Below are 20,078 nucleotides of genomic sequence, written 5' to 3'. Positions count from 1 at the left end.
TGCAGAGTGAGAACCCATGATTAGGGCAGGCACCGGAGCGAGAATTATCGAGTCCGTGGACATTTGAGCTCAAGACCCTGCCGCATCGGGAATTGAACCCTGGTCCCGGGTCTGACCTCTGCTCCAGGGTGTGCCTGCTCTAACCAGTGAGCCACACTTCTGCTTGACACTGTCTTGACACTGCTCCAATGGGATCAGTCCAACCCGAACTGCCAGGCCACGTCCTCCTTGAACTGGAACACTAGCAAACTGAGACTGGTTTCGCCCTAATTAGGGATCATTAGCCGGGTATAGCATGACTCTAATGTTACTGTGTGCACAGGACCCAATTCTGGGCATATTCTTCCCACTTAGGGTAACACACTAAAGTATACAAAAAAGTGATCGATAGAGTGCTTGAAGGGACCCCAGCCACTGGTAATTACTCAGGTTTCGTATGCCCAGGGAGGACCTGGCCTGACAGTTCGGGCTGAACTTTTCCCTTTCAAGCAGGGTTAAGACTGATTTGCATATGGCTGTGTCCAAACTGAGGTGACATGGTGTGCAAAATAGCGATGGACTGGGAAGTGGCTCGAGTAATTACCACTGACTGAGATTAATTCAAGCATTCTATTCATGACTTTTTTGTATTCCTGTATATCTGTCACACTCAATCCCCTCTCCCCACATCAACTCTGACTACCTCATCCCTCGCTTTGTACCGCACTGCTCTTTTTCCATCTGACCTCCCTGTATCACTCCTCCATCTACTTCACTTCTAATGCAACCTTTACCACAACTTTCTATCTCACTCTCTGTATCTCTCCACCTCTCTTCCAGCCCTTTCTGTACCTCACCACTCCTCTCAAATCTCTATCTCATTTCTCTCTGAACCTCACATTTCCCTCAATACATCACCTTTCTCTACACCACTGCTCTCTCTAGCTCTCGTACTATCTAACCTCTCCATTTACCTCACCATTAGTGCAATAGCTCACCCCTTCATGTCCCATTTCTCTCATTCTGCCTCTTTCACTTTCCTTTAACTCTTTAAATAGTTTACCCCTTTCTGGATTCTTCTATTTCTCTACCTCTAACCCTTTGACCACAACATCAATTCCCCCCTCCTCTCTCTAGCTCTCTCACATGCACCAATACACAGATACATCTTCCTCTCTGGACCTCCTTCTCCATATCTACACAACCCTCCACCTCAACTATCTCTTTTGACCTCTTTCTTTTTAGTTCTCTCTACCTCATCATTTTTCCTTTCACAGCTCTCTACCTCTGCATAAACCATATCTCTATCTCTATTTCACGTCTTCCATCTTACTCTTTTCACTCTACACCACATTGCTCATTCCAACCTTCACCCCCTCTCTACCTTTCTTGCTTCTCCACTACAATACATGAATTGTTTTTTATACCTCTTCTACCACGCATTTTTGTTTTTCTCAAATTTAACTGTCTCCCTCTACCTCTCGCTGCCTTTACCTCTCTCCAATTCACCTCTTTTTCGACAATACCTCTTTTTCTGGCTTATCCATTTGAGTACTGTACTCCTCTGCCTCTATTTTCATTTACTATGTCTACTGTGCTCTAAAACCTCATTTTATCTACCTCATTCCATCTTTCCTGCTGGCTACCTCACCTTTCTCTAATTACTTTACTTCTTTCCATATCTCACAAATATTTCTATATCATCTGTCTATCTAATCTCTTCTTTTAATTCATGTCTCTCACTATAATATTCTCTTTATGTTTCTGTCCATCTCCCGTATCCTGCTCCATCTGATTTCTCTTCTTTAATAGGGTCACAGGTAATAGTCTAGCCTGAGACATGTAAGCTTGAAAAAGGGCGAAGACGGACAAGGCAGGGGAAGGGGAAGAGAAATTAGAAGAAAGTTATTAGATTATTCACCATGTTAATGACAAAAATCCGCAGAGCACTGCTTTGATTTTCATTTGTGCAGAAAAAATGCCGGTAGTAAAGGGGCTACTTTTTTTATTACAAATATTGACAACTAAAGCTACACTATCAATTGCTATTTGTATGTTTATTATTGGGATATTATGCAGTAGTCCAGTAAGCATCTAACAAGTCACCTTCAGCAAGGGAGTATCAAGCTGGTTAGACACTGAATTCCACATAAAATGTGGTTTTTGCAAGTAAAAATAATTAGGCCCAAAAACAAAAGGAAACAGCTTAATCATTGCTTGTATAAGCTTTATTTTCTCCAACTCACCAAACACCTGGCGAGAAACAACCTGATGGATTCCTCCCAATCAGATTTCAGTGCCAATCATAGCACCAAAACAGCCCTTATTGCCGCAACAGATGAAATATACACCCTCCTAGACAGAGGAGAATCAGCCACCATGATCCTGCTTGATCTCTCTGCAGCCTTCGACACCGTCTCCCACCACATACTCATCAATCGACTACGCCAGATCAGAAACACAGACAACATGCTCAGATGAATGGCATCCTTTCTCACGGGGTGCACTCTGAGAATCTTTATCCCTCCCTTCACCTCATAACCCAAGCACACCATCTGCAGCATCCCTCAAGGCTCATCCCTCAGTCCAACCCTCTTCAACATCAACATGACACCACTCGCAGACATCATCAGAACCCACCACATTAACATCATCTTCTATGCCGAAGACACCCAGCTCATCCTCTCGCTCTCAGTGGATCCCACCTCAACAAAGACCAACATCTCTAACTGTATGAGGAACATCTCAGCCTGGATATAGAACAACTGCCTGAAGCTTAAAACAGACACAACAGTAGTCTGATCTTCGGCAGACACACCTCCCTCTGGAATGAATCATGGTGGCCATCAGAACTTGGAGCCACCCCCCTCTGAAAGACCGTGCCCACACCTCAGCATCATCTTGGACTGAACTCTCCATGAAACATCATGTCAACTGCATCTCCTCAGCCTGCTTACACACTCTCTGCATGCTCCGCAAAGTCTTCAAGTGGGTCCCATTAGCACCTGGAAAACAGTGAAGCTGGCCCTCATAACCAGCCGGCTAGATTATGGCAATGCACTCTAAGCAGGCACCATCACCGAACGCATGACAAAACTCCAGACGATCCGGAACGCAGCAGCCAGACTGATCCTCCACCTGCCCAAGAGGATCCACATCACCAGGCACCTGAAATACCTCCCCTGGCTCCCCATTCAGAAGACATTCCAATTCAAGCTTCTGACCCAGGCCTACAAAGCCCTCCATGACCAACGACCCGCCTACATGAACTGCTGCCCTCCCATTAACCTCAACCCAGCTCATCTCACCATTGCACAGTTACCACTCATTTGCCGCTTCTGCACCGGAGAACGCTCCTTCTCTCACCTCGCCGCCAAGTCCTGGAACACCCTTCCTTTATACCTCCGTACTTAACCCGCGTTGACTCACTTAAGGAAGTTACTCAAGACCAGGCTCTTTGACTAATACCAGAAGCACTGCACCTGTATACCCTCTCGGGTGATAAGCCGCGCTATATAAATATCACTTGATTGATTGATTAGGTTCTGTTTTGCTTGTGACTAGCAGCTTGGTATTTCAGTCGTGTTTTGTGTCTTTATTAACGTATAATTCAATATTGTTCAGTATCACAAGGGTGTGAATGAGCCGAAAAGAGCTAATACATTTAAAGTTGTTCCAAACAGGGGGCCTCAAAATATATATTGCCCAGGGGCCCACACATTCTTAAAATGTCAGTGCAAATCACAGCTGTAGCCACATAATTAAGAGACCCTCACCAAGTTTACTGCCAAATCAGAAAATGGTGGCTCATTCGAAAAGCGGACATCAAACTCATTCAGACTCTTTCTGATTCACTTACAGGGCTCAGCATCACAACCAGGACCAATGAGAGGGGCGAGAGACCACAGCCGAGCCGAGACTGAGAAGCCCAGACTGCCCAGCGTGACCAGCAGCGAGAGCTCCACAAGCTCAGGCTACGAAGAAGATAAAAGTCTGAGTGATGTCGAGGAGGAAGAGGAGGGTAGGTATTAATTCCTTCCTGTTTCTACACTAGACTGAGATATGTTTCCAGGCGCTGTGTGCATCACGGGAAGGCTTTCCTTCTAATTATTACACTGATAAACATCCACAGGAAGACTGCAGAAAGGTCACATTCAGAGTTGGAAAGATTTGTAGAAAGATAACTGAGAGAGCACGCCAACTGGCCAGAGATGATGATATTCTTAGTTTGACATCAGCCAGTTCTAAAATAGAGCCTTGGGATTATCTTTATTGTGTGTTGTTTTGTTGTTGTGTTATATTAACTTTATCTTTTATGGTGTAGGTCTCAGGAGGAGCATCTGTGTTACAGTCTTTCATGTGTAGGAGTTACACTGAAATATCAAAGTCTTTTAGAAGGTCTTTAAGCGATGAGTGTTGATGTTTGGAAGAAAATATATTTAGATATTTCGGTTGTTTCCTGCAGAAACAGGAAATAGGCACCTTTCCAAAGGCTGGTTGATATTAACAGCATTTTATGTTTACGTACAGAGATCATGTTATCTCACGTGGCTATTTATATAGTGAACAACCACCAATTACTTGTCCCTTGTTGCTTTACCCCACTGACGAATCTGGGGGTGTGGGTTTGCCCACTGAGGTCCATCCGTTGGGCTGTCTGATGGCAGGCAGTGCTCAATGTTTTCAGAGTGGGGTTCAAAATATCTCAAAACCTCCTGCATCACCTGTATTTCTTCTACATAAGAAACCATTCAAAAACTAGCCCCGCCCACCATTCCATTTGCATCATCACTGTCCCACATTTGTCCTAGAACACCGTGTGCTACTGGACCACTCCTCCTTAGTAGTCGGGGACTTGCCGCTAGCAAGAGATGCTAGTGCTCAGGTTGAACTGCAAAGGGACAAAACACATGAATGGGGTGAGAGAATGACATATAAACTCAAAGAGTTGAGGTTTGCCCTTACAGTACAGTTATTTAAAAAAAGACCAAAGGGCCTTATGTATCAAGACCTGTATAGCTGTATTGTATTTCAGTAAGCCAACCCTATTGTTAAATGATTTTTTAAAAGCCGCACACCGCTACCCACATTATGTGCTATGCTTCCTTATAGGGTGGGTACTTATTTGGGGTGCAAGTCTCAGATGGGCCATAAAATGATTTATTACCAATTCTTTAAATATACACCGAGTGGGCTTTGGTTCTCCTTTGGAGGGTATTCTCTCTCACCTCATGCTTGCCTGTTTGGTATATTATTCCACCTCCTGTGAAATGCTTGCATTTCATTGCATGGGAGACTATTTTACATCTCAAAAGTAGACTGAATAATTACATATAAAATGCTGTATTTCATAGATGCATTGTTTACAACAAGCACTGATTTTTTGTTTTAATTTTAGTCACTACTCATACTGTAATCCAGACCTACCGACTTTTTTCATGCTTACTGTATGCAGTGTTTCGGTTTTGTTGAATACCCTGATTTATAGGACCAAACTGATAACACTGTATTTGTGGTGGGTGCTGTAAACATTATTCTATCCACCCCAACACACAAGATACAAATCAAATCTAGTTAGGGTTGTGTATGACCCATAGTACTTATTGTATTGCAGGTTATCCAACAAAACTTGTAATCCTGATTACGCCCATATGGGAATTACTATGGAACTTTTAAGGAGCCTGTATTTCTAAGCTTTTGTACAACAGGTACTATCATAACTTAGTCATAAAGGCATAAGTAGAGCAAAAAAGAATGAAGTGATTTTAGGTTTCATCAAAATCATTAAAATACAAACATTTCTAAAGGATTTGCAAAAACAGCCAATAGCAGATTACCAAAGCGTAATTCTGCTAACAAAGGTTTAGCAGAGAGAGGTTCCATTTGGTCGAGATAAAGCCCGCCCCATAAGTATTTGAGCAAAGAAAATGTCAATGTTAATGCACTGTTACTATGGTCATACAGACACTGAGGTCCGTTTCAGAAAAAAAGTGCTTATTAATCCTTTGAAGAATACCGGTGGTCGCCAGTTCTATTCTGTCCCATACATTTCCGTTTCTATCAGTGAATATTTAGTTGTCTAAAGATAAATACATTTACTACCGCCGTCATCTGAGTAAGTCCGATTTACTTTGAAGAAATGTCGCTCCAGAATAAATACGTGGGAAGTGGGAACAGGATAGCTATGCAGTTCACTGATTGGAAAGAGCACACATCTACACCCAGTCTAGGCTGGAAGCCCTTTTATGCACATTTCTGCTTGTACTAATAAGCTTTCCTTAAATGGTATACCTGTGTCAATGTGAAAGAGTTTATAGCCTCACCAGAAACTCAATATTGCATGCACCCATGATCGGGGATAGCTTCTTTCCGAACCAGTTTCTTTCTCGCTATTCACAAAGGTAACCTTAGACCAAAAGTCTAAGTTTACGACTTTCACTAGTCACAAAGGTAACCTTAGACCAAAAGTCTAAGTTTACGACTTTCGTCGTTCACAAAGGTAAGTTATGAGTACTGTCTTTACATCCGCGTTCGAGACAGAATCTCCTCACCCGGAGTGTACTCTCCGAATCCGGAGTGGAATCTCCACACTTGTGGACGTAAAGGTACTACTTGTAACTTACATTTGTGACAACTGAAAGTCGTCAACTTAAACTTATGGTTTAAGTTTATACCTTTGTGACTACTGAAAGTCATAAACTTGGGGGCATATCATCAAGGGCCTAATCTCCGCTTTTCTGGCTTTAAAAGCCCGAAAAGCGGAGATAATGTTTTTGCCCTATCACCAAGAGGGTGCTAACATGCATAATCGCATGTTAGCACCCTTTTGTCCTACGCCTCCCTTTGCATCTCTAATGAGATGCAAAGTGGGCGTACCTTCCCAGAATAACTGCAGAAATGTCGCTAACCGACATTTCTCCAATTATCAATGGGCACGCTAACAAGAATAGCGATAAGAAAAGTAGCGCTAACCGTGGTTATCGCTACTTTCCTTACGCCTGCTTTTAGTTTGACTTAACCATGATAGTCAGTGGAAGGTGGATACCATGGTTAAGTCTGCTCTGCCCTGGCCTATCACCAACGTTTCGCCAATCATTGTGCGATTATCACTGGATTTTCAGCGATAATCGCAAAATATGTAGCTATCGCTGATATTTCTATTGCTTTTGAGATAGCGCGCTATCTCAGCGAAAGAAACCAGCGATGGCTGGCGATAATTATCCTAGCGCTAAGTGCGATTAGCGATAATTATCGCTGGTTCTTGGTGATATGCCACTTAGACTTTTGGTCTAGGTTTACCTTTGTGCATGGGGCCCATAGATGGTCCACACAGTGATGATGCAATGAAGTGCAGCCCTACCATCTCCTCTTACACTTCCGGTGGTGGTCCTACAGTTCACCGTCATCATGTAGTCCAAACAGCAGTGTATTCTTATATCAGTTGATTGACTGCACCCCTCTCCTGGACTGTCGCTTGTTGAAATCAGACTTCTGACTGACTCTGCTGATAGCTATAAAGCCCTCATAGAAGCCTCCGCTCTTACGGAATGAAACTGAGCGAGACGCCCCAGGAGGTGAGGTAAATGTCAGGTATTCAGGGCCATTCTCAAGACCAGCCTACCATGTAATGCGCCCCCTTGACACTAGATCCATAAAGCGAGAGTAAGAAAATGCTGTAGAACACACTGTGATCTGAGGAGCGATTGGACTCATTGTGATTGTCATTCATTTCAGATGCAGAAGACTTTTACAAGCAACCTATTTCGATGGAAGATCTGATTTCCTACAGTTTTCAGGTGGCCAGAGGCATGGAATTCCTGGCTTCAAGGAAGGTGAGTAGCATGTCTTACAGGGTCCAAAGCAAAGAGTACTCCTGCCATGAAACTGAATCATGGCATAGTCAAACATTGCAAAGGTGAAGCAGCAACCTATTTCTTCACCATGGTTCCGGTTAAAAGGGAAGATAGATTACCTTATTGGTATTCATGCACAGGAAGGACAGATACATCTGTGGGCTGCAGGATAACACATTATTAAAAGCCACTGAGAAATGGCCGATAACATGTTGAATCACTGTTTCAACACCAATTCCAACATGTTACTGCGCCTTTGCTGCCCTGACTTCACCCAGACATTCTATTTGCTTTGAGAAGGTGAAATGTAGGAGTAAAACACTCTGGAGCTGGTAAATAGAGAATTACTGGCCTCTTCTGAGGAGGTCGTACAAATACAATTTTTATTTCGACCATTCTTGTTGCTTTGTGAGCTCGATTTCAACAGGTCAGTTCCTCGCTTTTACATCATGTTAATGAGTGAGATAGGATAAGGCACTCCCAAAATGTCCTATTACATTATTTTAGCCATAGATGGCGCTCTGGCTGCAAATCCAAAACATACGGATGTCAATGCGTGTCCTGCATTGGCTGAGCGAACTGATGGAGAAGCAGGAGAGTTCTCATACGTGTTGCATCTGAAATGCCTGTAGGACTGGTCCAAGTCCCTCTTGAAATTATATTTTGGTTATTGTGCACGAAGGAAAACACGTTTAATCGATTGCAAACATGGAGTGTTCGGTTTTTCTGGGGAGACTGAGTATTTTGGTAAGTCAGCTATGCAGACGCAGACACTGAGAGGTTCAATTGTGATGTTGTGATGCAGCGCAGTGCAGCAATTCACCTTACTGTGCGGCACTGCATGACAGGAAAAGAGCAGCAATCCGCTGTATTTAAGTCAATGTGGAGCGTTCCTGGCCTTTCCCTTGCGCTAGCGCCCGTTTGGCAGCCTAGCACCAACGCATGCACCCTCGCACCATGGTTCAAGGATGCCTGTGTTGCATGCAGGATTGTTTTTGTGCAGGAAAGGGTTCCTTCCTGCACAAAACAATCCTGGGAGGCATGTTCCTCTTTCTATGTGTGCTGCCTTCTGCAGCAACATAGAAAGAGGAAGAAACGAGGAAAGATATTTCTCCTCGTTACGTTAGGTGTACGATTTTGGCATATATTCCCAGGTCTGCAAGTTCCTGCAAATCTGGGATTGTGTCAAAATCCATGGGAGTTGCGTCGGAATACCCACGCACCGCCCATGGAACGCCTTCCCAGGGCAGAGTAACACAACACAGCGTTTTGAGCTGCAATGCGTTTCTCCAGATTTTTGAAGCCACTCGGAGCCACGCAAAGTGGTTTTGGGTTGCTTCAGAAATCTGACTCAGAGGTTTGTGACATGCATGTACAATTGCGGGGTGCAAATGTGACACAACCCTCATATAAATAAGCCCTTGAGACACCAGAGACAGTATTATCAGACTGTGCAACCGAGGGATTTGGACAAAATATTGAGTTGTAAATATCAGGAGACAGAAATATCAGAAATACAATTTTGTGTTACATAAATATTGTGATGCAAGAATATCGTTTTTTGAGGTAAGTAATATAGGGGCATATTACCAAGCAATAGCGATAATTATCGCTATTGCTTGGTTAGAGACAAAATTTTACCGCTGAGCAGCGGCGATTTTTATCGCAGATAAACCTTACCAAGGTTTATCGCAAATGCGATAAAAAACGGCCGCAATGCATGAATATCGCTGAAAAGTCAGCGATATTCATGCATTACCGAGCAAATGCTCTTAGCCATGTTATCCACCTCCCATTGGATAACATGGCTAAGAACTGCTCAGGGCAGGTGTTAGCTTTTGGAGATATTCGCGCTTAGCGCGAATATCTCCAAAAGTTGGTAATAGGAGATAGCGAAGTTAGCGACTGTTTCCAGTCCCTAACATCTTGGCGCGCCCACTTTGCATGTCATTAGTGATAAATATCACTGACATGCAAAGTGGGGCCCAAGATGGTCGCTATCTCCTACTAGCTGTCGCTAACTGGTGTTAGCGACAGCTAGGTAATAGGGAGATAATTTTATCTCCGCTTTCTTGGATTTTAAAGCCAAAAAAGCAGAGATAAACCCCCTTGATAATATGCCCCATAGTTTTAAATAATATTGATGTTTTTAATAGCGTTTTCAGTATCTGTTAGTGTTTCAAGATGGCTGCTAATTAACACCTCTGATTCCATCTCAGTCACTGATGGTCCCCTGTGCCGGGACTGGTGCTACTGTCCGAATGCATCTTCCCCACCTCCTGGAAGTAAATGCCAAGTACAGCCCCAACATATTTTCATTTAACGGCCCAGCAGCTGCTGACACAATGACACAGGAAGCTGAAGTGTCACTGTGCTGCTGCCATTGTATGCATTTTTAGAGCTTGCTCTTGGTCAAGGGGTTGTACAAAGCATCAAGGAAGGGGTTGGCATTGCTATTGTTAATGGTAGTGTTTAGCAAATGCCTCAGCAGTGGGGCTCTGAGGAGTGGAAATCAGCACTTCATTCCCAACTATTAATCTTACCAACCATCTGCAAGAACTCATATAACACTCACTAATGATTACACCCAATGCCCATTCATTTAATCTATCACAAAGAAAGTGGGGTGAATGTATGGAATTGTCTCCTTGAGAGCACAAAACTAACCTGAATAACTAACTAATCTATACCCACTGGATTAACCACGAACCTTGGGTTCTGAAGTGCTGTGCTCCCTGCCCGGCGTAAATTGCCTCAATGCCTCGTCAGGTGTAGTAAGCGTTATATAAATTCAGCCACATTACATTTTCTGTCTCTGTCCTAGAGCTATGTCTCAGGCTCTACAAAGAGAAGACCCCTTTATTAGAGTCATACAATGCGGGGGGACGCTCCTGCCTTTGCTTTCTTCATCTGGTCAGGCCCGTGATTCCATGTTGAACTTCAGCTCAACCCTTACCCAACCTGCTAACAAAGAAGAGTGCCGGGATCTAGGGCAGTGAGGCTGGTGCAGCTGCACCTGATGCTGACCTCAAGGGGGCGCTGTGTTTAGAAATATGTCATTGTTTTATAAACACCTGCTGCTGAGTTCCTTGTATGTCAGACAGTTTTCAGGCACCAACAAAAATGTCAAGATTACTCTGGTTAATTGCCATTCATAAGTTACAATCCTTATATATGACAGTGACCTACGTATGAACTGTCATCAAAGAGCTGCACGCAAACTGCATGGTATAGGTTAGAACGTAATGTTTCCCCCAGTCTTTCATCATCCTAATGTTGCTAAAAGAGTTTGTTTGGGCAGAAATAGAGTCTAACTAGTAAAGCCAACCCCAACCACTTGTGGTAATTTTTCAATCCAGGGTTTGTGCTTCTCCAAACCAAACACTCTTACAATATCCTGCCCAATATTATGGATTGCATGTGATTCTTACACCTTGTAGTCCTCATTGTCTTATGTGACATTTCCTACAGACTTGTATGATTCATTGTTTCTGTGTAATGTGTGTGTGATGTACAGTGCTCTGACATCCTACAAGGATATGAGTAGCGCTATAAAACAATTAAAATGCACGTGATATGCAGAGCGGAAGGGTACAGTTGGAGAGTGGTAGTAAGGGAATCCGTGGAAAAGGAGGTGACTGGGGGGCTCCCAAATATTTTTTCGCACCCGACGCCACCAGTGCTAGTGCCGGCACATGGAAACATGAGTGACAGATGTCTGTGTGCCATTTTTGGATTGATTGACCTTATGTGTGTACTGCAGCCTTGCACCAGCAGGCAGCACGATATAACAACTGTATTCTGAAATTTCTATCGAACTTGGCTTCGTATTTGCAGTTATTTTTTTCTGTTGTTTTTACTTCTTTCGACATATCTATTTCGCAGAGTTTACTAATGTTAAGTGCAGTTTAGTACCATATGAGGGCTGGCGATGTCTGCATAGACTGCGCTAAAAAAGACATTTATGAAGACATAGGAAGGTTGTTCCAAGACCATAAGGATGTCTTAATGAGGGGATGCTCTGACGTGTACCTTTTAAGAGGCCATAAATATGTAGTTCTGCTTTACAAAAATCACATATGCTTTTTTGCTACATTGGTTGGGGTCAATGAGCATGGACGCTTCACAGAGAGGACTGCAAATTTGGAAGACTAGCAACAGCTCGTAAGGATCAAAAATGTTCTGAGAGTATGGATTTCATTTTCCTGTGTAGCTTCTCCCTTTGGTGTGTATTGCATTGTTGACAGCAAAAAAGTACAACATATGCATCGTTTACTACTGTCAACATGTAGCACTCCTTATACATTCCCCCCTTCTCCATTGAGGTTATTAAGCATAATCCTACATAGAAAAATTAAAAGCCTCAACTAGTGGCTTTGCCAATGCTTGTTTTCTTTATCATCTTCTTCTAAACAGGTAAGCATGTATTTCCTTGGTCTCCCCTTGGTTTTTCCATTGTCCCCTTTTTCCTCTTGAGTTCTGTTTCAACTCCCCGTCTCCAAGCCCTTGTGCTCCTCGTGCTGGTTTACCTTTTAAATATTTTTATAATTGTTTCTATTTGCAAGAGCCCAGCACCTGCAGGGTATCCTGGGCACTTGTTTTCTTTCCTTTTGATTCACCACTCTAAAAGGACTACCTATCATGTTAGAATAATAAATAAAAAAAAATAACAAAATGGACCCTGGTGCATCATGACACAAGCGTACACATTTGCAGTCCTCTTGGAATGGGTTTTTCATTTGAAGGCCAATGAAACAAAAGCGTTAGAGAAGCCAGTAGCTCTGCTTTTAGAGCTGAGACCTCTTGGATTTACCAATGTTTGTTTATAGTGGCAACTTGTTAAGACTGCTAAGTTGGTAATAATAGCAAAGTGGATACAGAGCCCCCACTGCGTGGAATTGAAGTTGCGGTAGCTAATAGGGGACGTTTAACCATAGAACAGATCCCTTCCTCAAGGAGATCTGACATCCACTGCTGGACTGTTGAAGGAGGAGGAAGTAGTGATGTCATGCCCAATCAGAATGTGAATGTTGATCCTTGCTTCATAAGAACCAGGACAGTTTATGTCAGTGGTAATGGCCTCTAAAGATTTAGACACTCCTGAGGCTCAGCCGGGAGGTAGTTTATCGCGCCAAAAACTGTTTTTAGAATTATTTTAAAACTTGTGTGATAAATTGTATTTTTACCTTGCTCACTTCTACCTCGACTTGAGAGGTCTCTGTTGCCATCCCTGACCCTGCGCAGCCGAGCTAAACGCTGCCAGAGACAGGCTTCGTTTTCCCTCTTGCCGCCATCGACGAGCCTGATCATAGGCCACGCCCACTTGCACGAGGCCACGCCCCCTGCCGCTACATAAACAGAGCTGATCACAAGCTCGCCAGATTTAGACACTCCTGAGGCTCAGCCGGGAGGTAGTTTATCGCGCCAAAAACTGTTTTTAGAATTATTTTAAAACTTGTGTGATAAATTGTATTTTTACCTTGCTCACTTCTACCTCGACTTGAGAGGTCTCTGTTGCCATCCCTGACCCTGCGCAGCTGAGCTAAACGCTGCCAGAGACAGGCTTCGTTTTCCCTCTTGCCGCCATCGGCGAGCCTGATCATAGGCCACGCCCACTTGCACGAGGCCACGCCCCCCTACTCCCCTATAAGAGCATGTGTCTTACACGTACGCGCAGCGGACGGGCGCAGCGGGCGCGCCGTCTGCGCGCTGACGGCGCGCCTAAGGCAAGCCTGTCTGCGCCCGTCCGCGGCCAGACGGGCCTAGGGCCTTGGGGCGCTGCCCCCTTCATTACTTACTCTCCTGCTACACTTAGAGGTCTACAGCACCCTCCCTGCGCCCTTCGGTCTACAATCTGGGAACACCTTGTATCCCTTGGCATTTCGGCTGACACACCTTGTTCTAGGCTCACCCAAAAATCCTTGTCGGCCCCCATCTCGTCCGAGACCCAGATTCGTATACTATATCTTAACACACGTTCCCTCCCCCAACATCACGTCGATATTTTTCTCCTGCTGACAGCTGAGAACCCTGAAGTCTTGTTGCTTACTGAGACCTGGCTGTCTGATCTCTCACTTCCCAACATCCTGGCCGCCCTACCTCCTAACTACTACATGCTGAATGCCAACCAGCCTACAGCTCGTCGTGGCGGGGGGGGCAATCATACGCAAAGATCTGTCACTTATTGCGTCTTCTTCGCTATGTCTCCCTGAGGTTGAGAATCTTGTCATCAACCTAGCAACGGTAGCTGGGGCCCTGACCCTTATCGTCTTATATCGCCCCCCACCCCTATGCCCCTGTTTCCCGCTGCCCTTAGTGAACAGCTCGCCGCCCTGATGACCTCTTCTGCCCGCATCGCCATGTTTGGTGATTTTAATTACTGGTTTAACCATACCGATGCCGGCCCCCCCGCCACTGAACTGTTTGAGGCACTCCTCAGTTTAAACCTGTCCCAGCATGTCACCACTCCTACTCACATCGGGGGCCACATTCTGGATCATATCTGGACGCAGGGGGTATCGCTCTCCTGTCCGAGTATCTCCCCCTGCGTCTGGTCTGACCACTCGCTGATTGAGTCCTCTATTTCTGTAAAGGGCCTGGTCAAGCCACCTCCTCTGGAGGGTGGGATCGCCCGGAAATGGAACGCGCTTGATTCTTCTGCCTTTCTCTCCTTTCTTGCGGAGACTCAGCCCCTACAGAGTAATGCTCTTGGCGTCAATATACTGGACGCCAATATCGCCCATTGGCTTACTACTGCTAGCGACCAATTCGCCCCCCCTGTCCCGTTTCCCTCGCTCACGCCATAGCAAATCCCACAAATGGTTCAACTCAACACTGAAATCACAACACCTCGAGCTGCGCCAATTGGAGCGCAGGTGGAGGCGTAATTATTCTAGTGCAGACAGGGAGGCGTACGTGCTCGCACGCAAAGCATATAAAAAAGCCATCATCTCAACTAAGTCTGTTTTTTTTTCTGAGAGAATATCAACAGCCCCCAACAAATCTAAAGAGATTTTCAAGGTTCTCGGTGAATTAACATCGGACACCAGGACACTCCCGAATCTGCCTCCTTCGGCAGAGTCATGTAATGCCTTGAACACCTTCTTCATTGACAAGATCCTGGCAATTAAAAAGTCTATCCCTCTTTCCCCTCTCTCAGCTATCGCTGTAGTCCCTCCCATCAACACCTCCACTCTGACCTGTTTCCCCACACTCGACCCCGACTCTTTAGGCAAGTTGGCTACTCGGGTGAAATCTGGCTCCCCTAAGGATTGTTGCCCCCCTCGTGTGTTTTGTGACATTTGTCATGCTCTACCGCACTGTATTCTACCCCCACTCAACACCTCCCTTAATTCTGGCACAGTCCCTAGTTTTTTCAAGGAGGCCGTACTGGTGCCCTTGTTAAAAAAACCTGGCGCGGACCCAGCGGTCCTCGCCAACTACCGGCCCATCTCTCTCTTGCCTTACATGTCTAAAATCTTGGAGGCACATGTGACTACTTGCCTCTCGCAATTCATCGAGGAGTCCAACTTCCTGGAAATGAACCAGGCCGGTTTCAGACCAGCCCATTCTACCGAGGCTGTGATCCTCGCCATGTTGGACAACCTCAGATGTAATGCTGACAGAGGACGCCCCCAGGCATTGGTCCTATTGGATTTGTCGGCGGCATTCGACACGGTGGATCATAACATCTTACTCCACCGTGTCGAGTCCGCCGGAGTCCGTGGGCTCGCCCTGTCCTGGGTTAAATCCTTCTTAGAGGGTAGATCTCAAGCAGTTAGTTTGGGTCCCTTCAATGCCACCAGTGCACCATCACCCTGTGGGGTTCCCCAGGGCTCTTCTCTGTCCCCCCTCCTTTTTAATTTGTATCTTCAGCCTCTTATTCACTCCCTGGGTAGTTGGGACGTCACCGTATTAAATTACGCTGACGATTTACAAATTATTTTTCCCCTCTCCTCCCCTGACGCCGTCACCAACTTTAAGGCGGTCATGATACACATCCAGCATTGAATGAATCAAAATCAATTAAAGCTCAATCCTGGGAAAACTGAGCTCCTCCTTCCTGGGAGAAGCGCTTCCCACTGGGGCCCCCAGTATTGGCCATCTGAGCTTGGTCTGTCTCCTTCTCCTGCTGGCTGTGTAAAGAGCCTCGGTGTCATCATTGACTCTGAGCTCACTCTTAAGGCCCAGGTTAGCGCCGTAACATCTTCCTGTATGTTCCAGCTACACAGGATACGGAAAGCTGCCCACCTCTTGACCCCTGAAGCTTTACTACAAGTTCTAATAGCATTGGTGATGTCCCGCCTGGATTTCTCTAATTCCTTGTATCTTGGCCTCTCCAAATCCCTGCTGTCTAGGCTACAGATTATTCAAAACCAGGCTGCCAAACTGGCATTTAAAATCCCCAGATGGCAATCGGCCAAACCTTTATTACACCAACTACATTGGCTTCCAGTTAATGAAAGAATAGCCTTCAAGGCTGGCTGCCTGGTCTATAAAGCCTTGACTGGTCCCTCTCCTGCTTTCTTGAAGTCCCTGGTTACCCCCTACTGCCCCTCCCGTACTCTGAGGTCCACTCACCTTCAGCTTCTAGTCACTACCCGGTTTAAACTTATCAAATTAGGCGGCCGCAGCTTCTCTCATCTAGCTCCCAAATTATGGAATTCTTTTCCACTCTCACTCAAGACCTCATACTCCCTTTTATCATTTAGGAAATTTTTAAAAACTCTGCTCTTCTCACACTCTCAATAAAATCCCTCTTGTACAGTCTCAGTGTCCTATCAGCGCCAGGAAACTCATGGTGACAGTGCGCTCAACAAATGCCCATTAACATAACATAACATAAAGGTAGAGATCCCCAAATGGAATACGGTGTTCATATATCCAGGAGATATCATACTCTACTGTTCTCAATTGTGAAAGAAATACCAGCACATGATGGGAGTGTTGGATGGAAGGTAGGTGGAAGGCAGTCACAGCCTTTTATTTCATTGTGTGTCTACCAAATGAGATCTGTTTGTGACTAAAATGAACATATTTGGAACAAAAATATATCCACCTCAAGATACACTCTTGATGTCTCGATCACACATCCCAGAGCATGATCGAGCCCCAAGTAGCCGGCGGAATGGTCAGTTTGCATTAGAAGTCTCAGATGTTCCTGTGTTTATTACACTAGTGTGGTGGCGTTTTATAGTAGTTCCTTTTTGTTCCAGTTCTGCAGAAATTAACCCTTTGTATGCTGATGACAGAACCGCTCCGTCATCAGCTGCGGTGGCGCTGTGCTGATGACGGAGCGGTTCTGTCATGGCCCGACCGCCGCGCCTGCGCGGCGCAGATTCTGCGCCTGCACTGGTCGTTCTATTGAGCGGGCGGGGCCATGACGGAACCGCTCCGTCATGAGCACAGCCCAACCACGGCTGATGACGGAGTGGTTCCGTCACCAGCATGCGGCCGCCGCGCGGCCGCCCCGCCCCCTTAGCACTGTGGCGGAATAGCCGCCGCAGTGAAGGGGTTAAAGTTTTGCAAATGGGAGGGATGTATTACTCATCATAGTAACAACAGTGTGATTTGTTGTGTCTTGGGTCGCAGATGCAATATTTGGCCTTCATCATCTTACCAACCAAAGCGCAGGAGTTAATAGGGAAATATCACAGAGGTGGACGTTAACCAAGCATTATGTGATTAGAGATGTCTGCCTTCTCTTCAGGTGGAGGAGCATTAATTTGCAGATGCAAGGTGCAGGAGCTTGCAAAATGGACACTTTCAACAAAACAAAGAATTGCAGAAATCATTGTGATTTAAGTATTTTGTTGTGTGCCCCCTGCATGGTGGTGTTCATGGCTTCCAACTGGGGACATTCATGAGCATATTCACACAGACCCAGGGGTGTAACACAAAGTGAGTGCCCCCTGTAGAACGTGATAAGTGGCCCAGGAGCCTCCCGTATCTCACAGATATTCATTGGCATTGGGCATAACAGGGATCCCTTTAAAGGTTGAGGGCCCCCTGTAGTGTTGCCCCTCCCTGCACTGCATGGACTGCAGAGATCTGTGTTATGCCCCTGCACAGACGGACCACAAAATAAAAAATAAATATCACTTCACCTGGCTACAGACGTGTGAAATGCTTTTGTGTGACTCAGCCCTTCTATTGTTTTTTTGTTGACACCTAATTGCCAGCTAAAATGACCTGTCTAATCCAGAATATATCACAACATCAAGCCAAACAGTGGTAGCCTGGAGTGGACCTAGAGCAAATAACTCAACCACCCAGGCCCGGACTGGACGTTGCAGGCACCAGGCAATCCCCCGGTGGGCCGAAAGGGTGGGGGACGGTTTTGGGCTCCTGGGGGCCGTTTTTGTTACAGGACTGTTTTTGCAGCCGAAAACTGCCCCCGGCAAAGAGCACGGTCGCACCCCCAACAGCCCCCCCCCCCTCGGTGGGGAGGGGGGGAGCACTTTGCCAGGGCCGGTTTTCGTTCCCAGTCCGGCCCTGGACCTACCTACATTTACGTCAGCTTTGGCCTGGCCATGGAAGCTGGCGAGCACAATTACTTTATTGTTGAGTTTTCCATAGAGCAATGCTCCATCTTGTTGTAAGCTTGGCCATTCTCTTTATCCGTTCAGGAACCTGCTGTCTCTGGCAACACAGCAATGTCCCTACCTTGCTTTCCATTGAGGAGCATGGAAAGTAATCGTTTGGTGCCTGCCCAGCTTATGCATATTCAGTACAAAGACCAGTGAACATCACATACCTTGTACATCCTGTCCCCCTGTCACCTGCTCACTACCCATTTGTCGTCATAAAAACATACACATGCACACTTACATGCCACCCTACTTTGCAGAAAACTGCCCCTGAGAAGAGCTTCGACAGGAGCAGATGCGTTGCATGGGTAGATTTACCTCTGAGAACTCACTACCAATAGGTACTGTGCCCATTGAAAAGGAAGGATGAACTTCTGAAAATGTTTCAGCTTACCAAGCATTCCATGGTTTTGCAGTACTTCCCTTTGCAGCGATATAAGGAATAAAGTACCCCTGCTGTAGATTATAAGCATGTTGCAAGTCACTGAGGATTTCCATTACCATATAGAGGAACAAGGCAGAAGGATATGCTGCTTTCTAAGACCATGCTCCTCTCTAAGGTCATGGAAGTCTGAGGTGACTTACAATATCATTTTAATGTAGGACAGAGAGTACTTTATTCCATATAATAAATGGTTTCACCATTAACTTTCTGCTAAACTGCTTAAATATTTGGGACCTGATTTAGAGTTCAGTGGATGGGTTGCTCTATCACAAACGAGACAGATATCACATGCGCTGTATTACAAGTGCATATGTGTCCAATACACTTGTAATATGTCAAACATGATATCAGTCACATTTGTGATGGGGTAACCCATACACCAAACTTTGAATCAGGCCCTTGGTGTCTTGTGCTTTCATGTTGAGTGGAGACAAGAATACTAGCAGAATATCAAAGACTAAATGAGAAGCAAAGCTGAATATGTTCTGCTCAGAAAGCAAGAGTTCAACACAAACTATGAAAAGATAAGACTTATAGGCCCTTTCGGTGTGTTTCCATTCTTTAATTTTATTATTCTTCAAAACTCAGTCAACGTGTTTCGCCCCAACAAAAAGGCTTTCCCATGGTTGCAAACATATAAGACACACAAATATAAAAACATACAATTTCAACATAAAAACGATGGTCCTATCAATACCTGTATCACTGTACATTACTTTCAAAAAGATTCTATCTTATATATTTATTTGTTTAATGTTTGATTTATGACCAATAAGCAGCTGGTCATTGGAGGTGGGCGACTTGTGTCTAAAAATAGTGATAACTTCAGGTGGTGCAGCACCAGTTTCCCAGGCTGCCATCCTTGGTCCAAAAGCAGAATCTCTCCTGAGAAATCAAACACACAAAAAGCAGTTAGCAATTTTTGCAAAAAGATATTCAAATCAGTTTAATGTAAGTCTGGTCAATAAATTCGGTGGCACAAATTGTGTAGAAAAATGCAGTGATTCTATCTTTTCCGTAATGACCTAAAAAACAAACATGTTGCTATACATATCTAATTTCTGCTGATCACTTTTTCTTTTAGAAAAAGAAATCAGAGGAAGGAAAACAAGTTCCTATTGTCCTTATTTAAACACTGTATGTACCTTTGCTCAATGACCTGCCTTTTACCATGTCATTGTGACATCAGAATTCAATTGCAATTACTTATTA

The 20,078-nt window shown here is 45.0% G+C and overlaps 1 protein-coding gene across 2 annotated transcripts in view; it reads left to right on the top strand.

Moving 5' to 3' along the window:
• Window positions 1-20,078, top strand: part of FLT1 (fms related receptor tyrosine kinase 1) — a 370,086-nt gene that overhangs the window by 310,068 nt on the left and 39,940 nt on the right. For both annotated transcript variants that reach the window (XM_078657127.1, XM_078657126.1), the window contains 2 exons: window positions 3,841-4,000; window positions 7,714-7,811. In XM_078657127.1, the coding sequence (XP_078513253.1) occupies window positions 3,841-4,000; window positions 7,714-7,811 (258 nt within the window). The remainder of the gene's footprint in view (window positions 1-3,840; window positions 4,001-7,713; window positions 7,812-20,078) is intronic.

Source organism: Lissotriton helveticus, chromosome 8 (assembly GCF_964261635.1).
Source record: "Lissotriton helveticus chromosome 8, aLisHel1.1, whole genome shotgun sequence".
In the NCBI taxonomy this organism is placed as follows: domain Eukaryota; kingdom Metazoa; phylum Chordata; class Amphibia; order Caudata; family Salamandridae; genus Lissotriton; species Lissotriton helveticus.
Note: the sequence above shows the minus strand (reverse complement) of the source record. Positions and strands in the feature narration are given on the sequence as shown.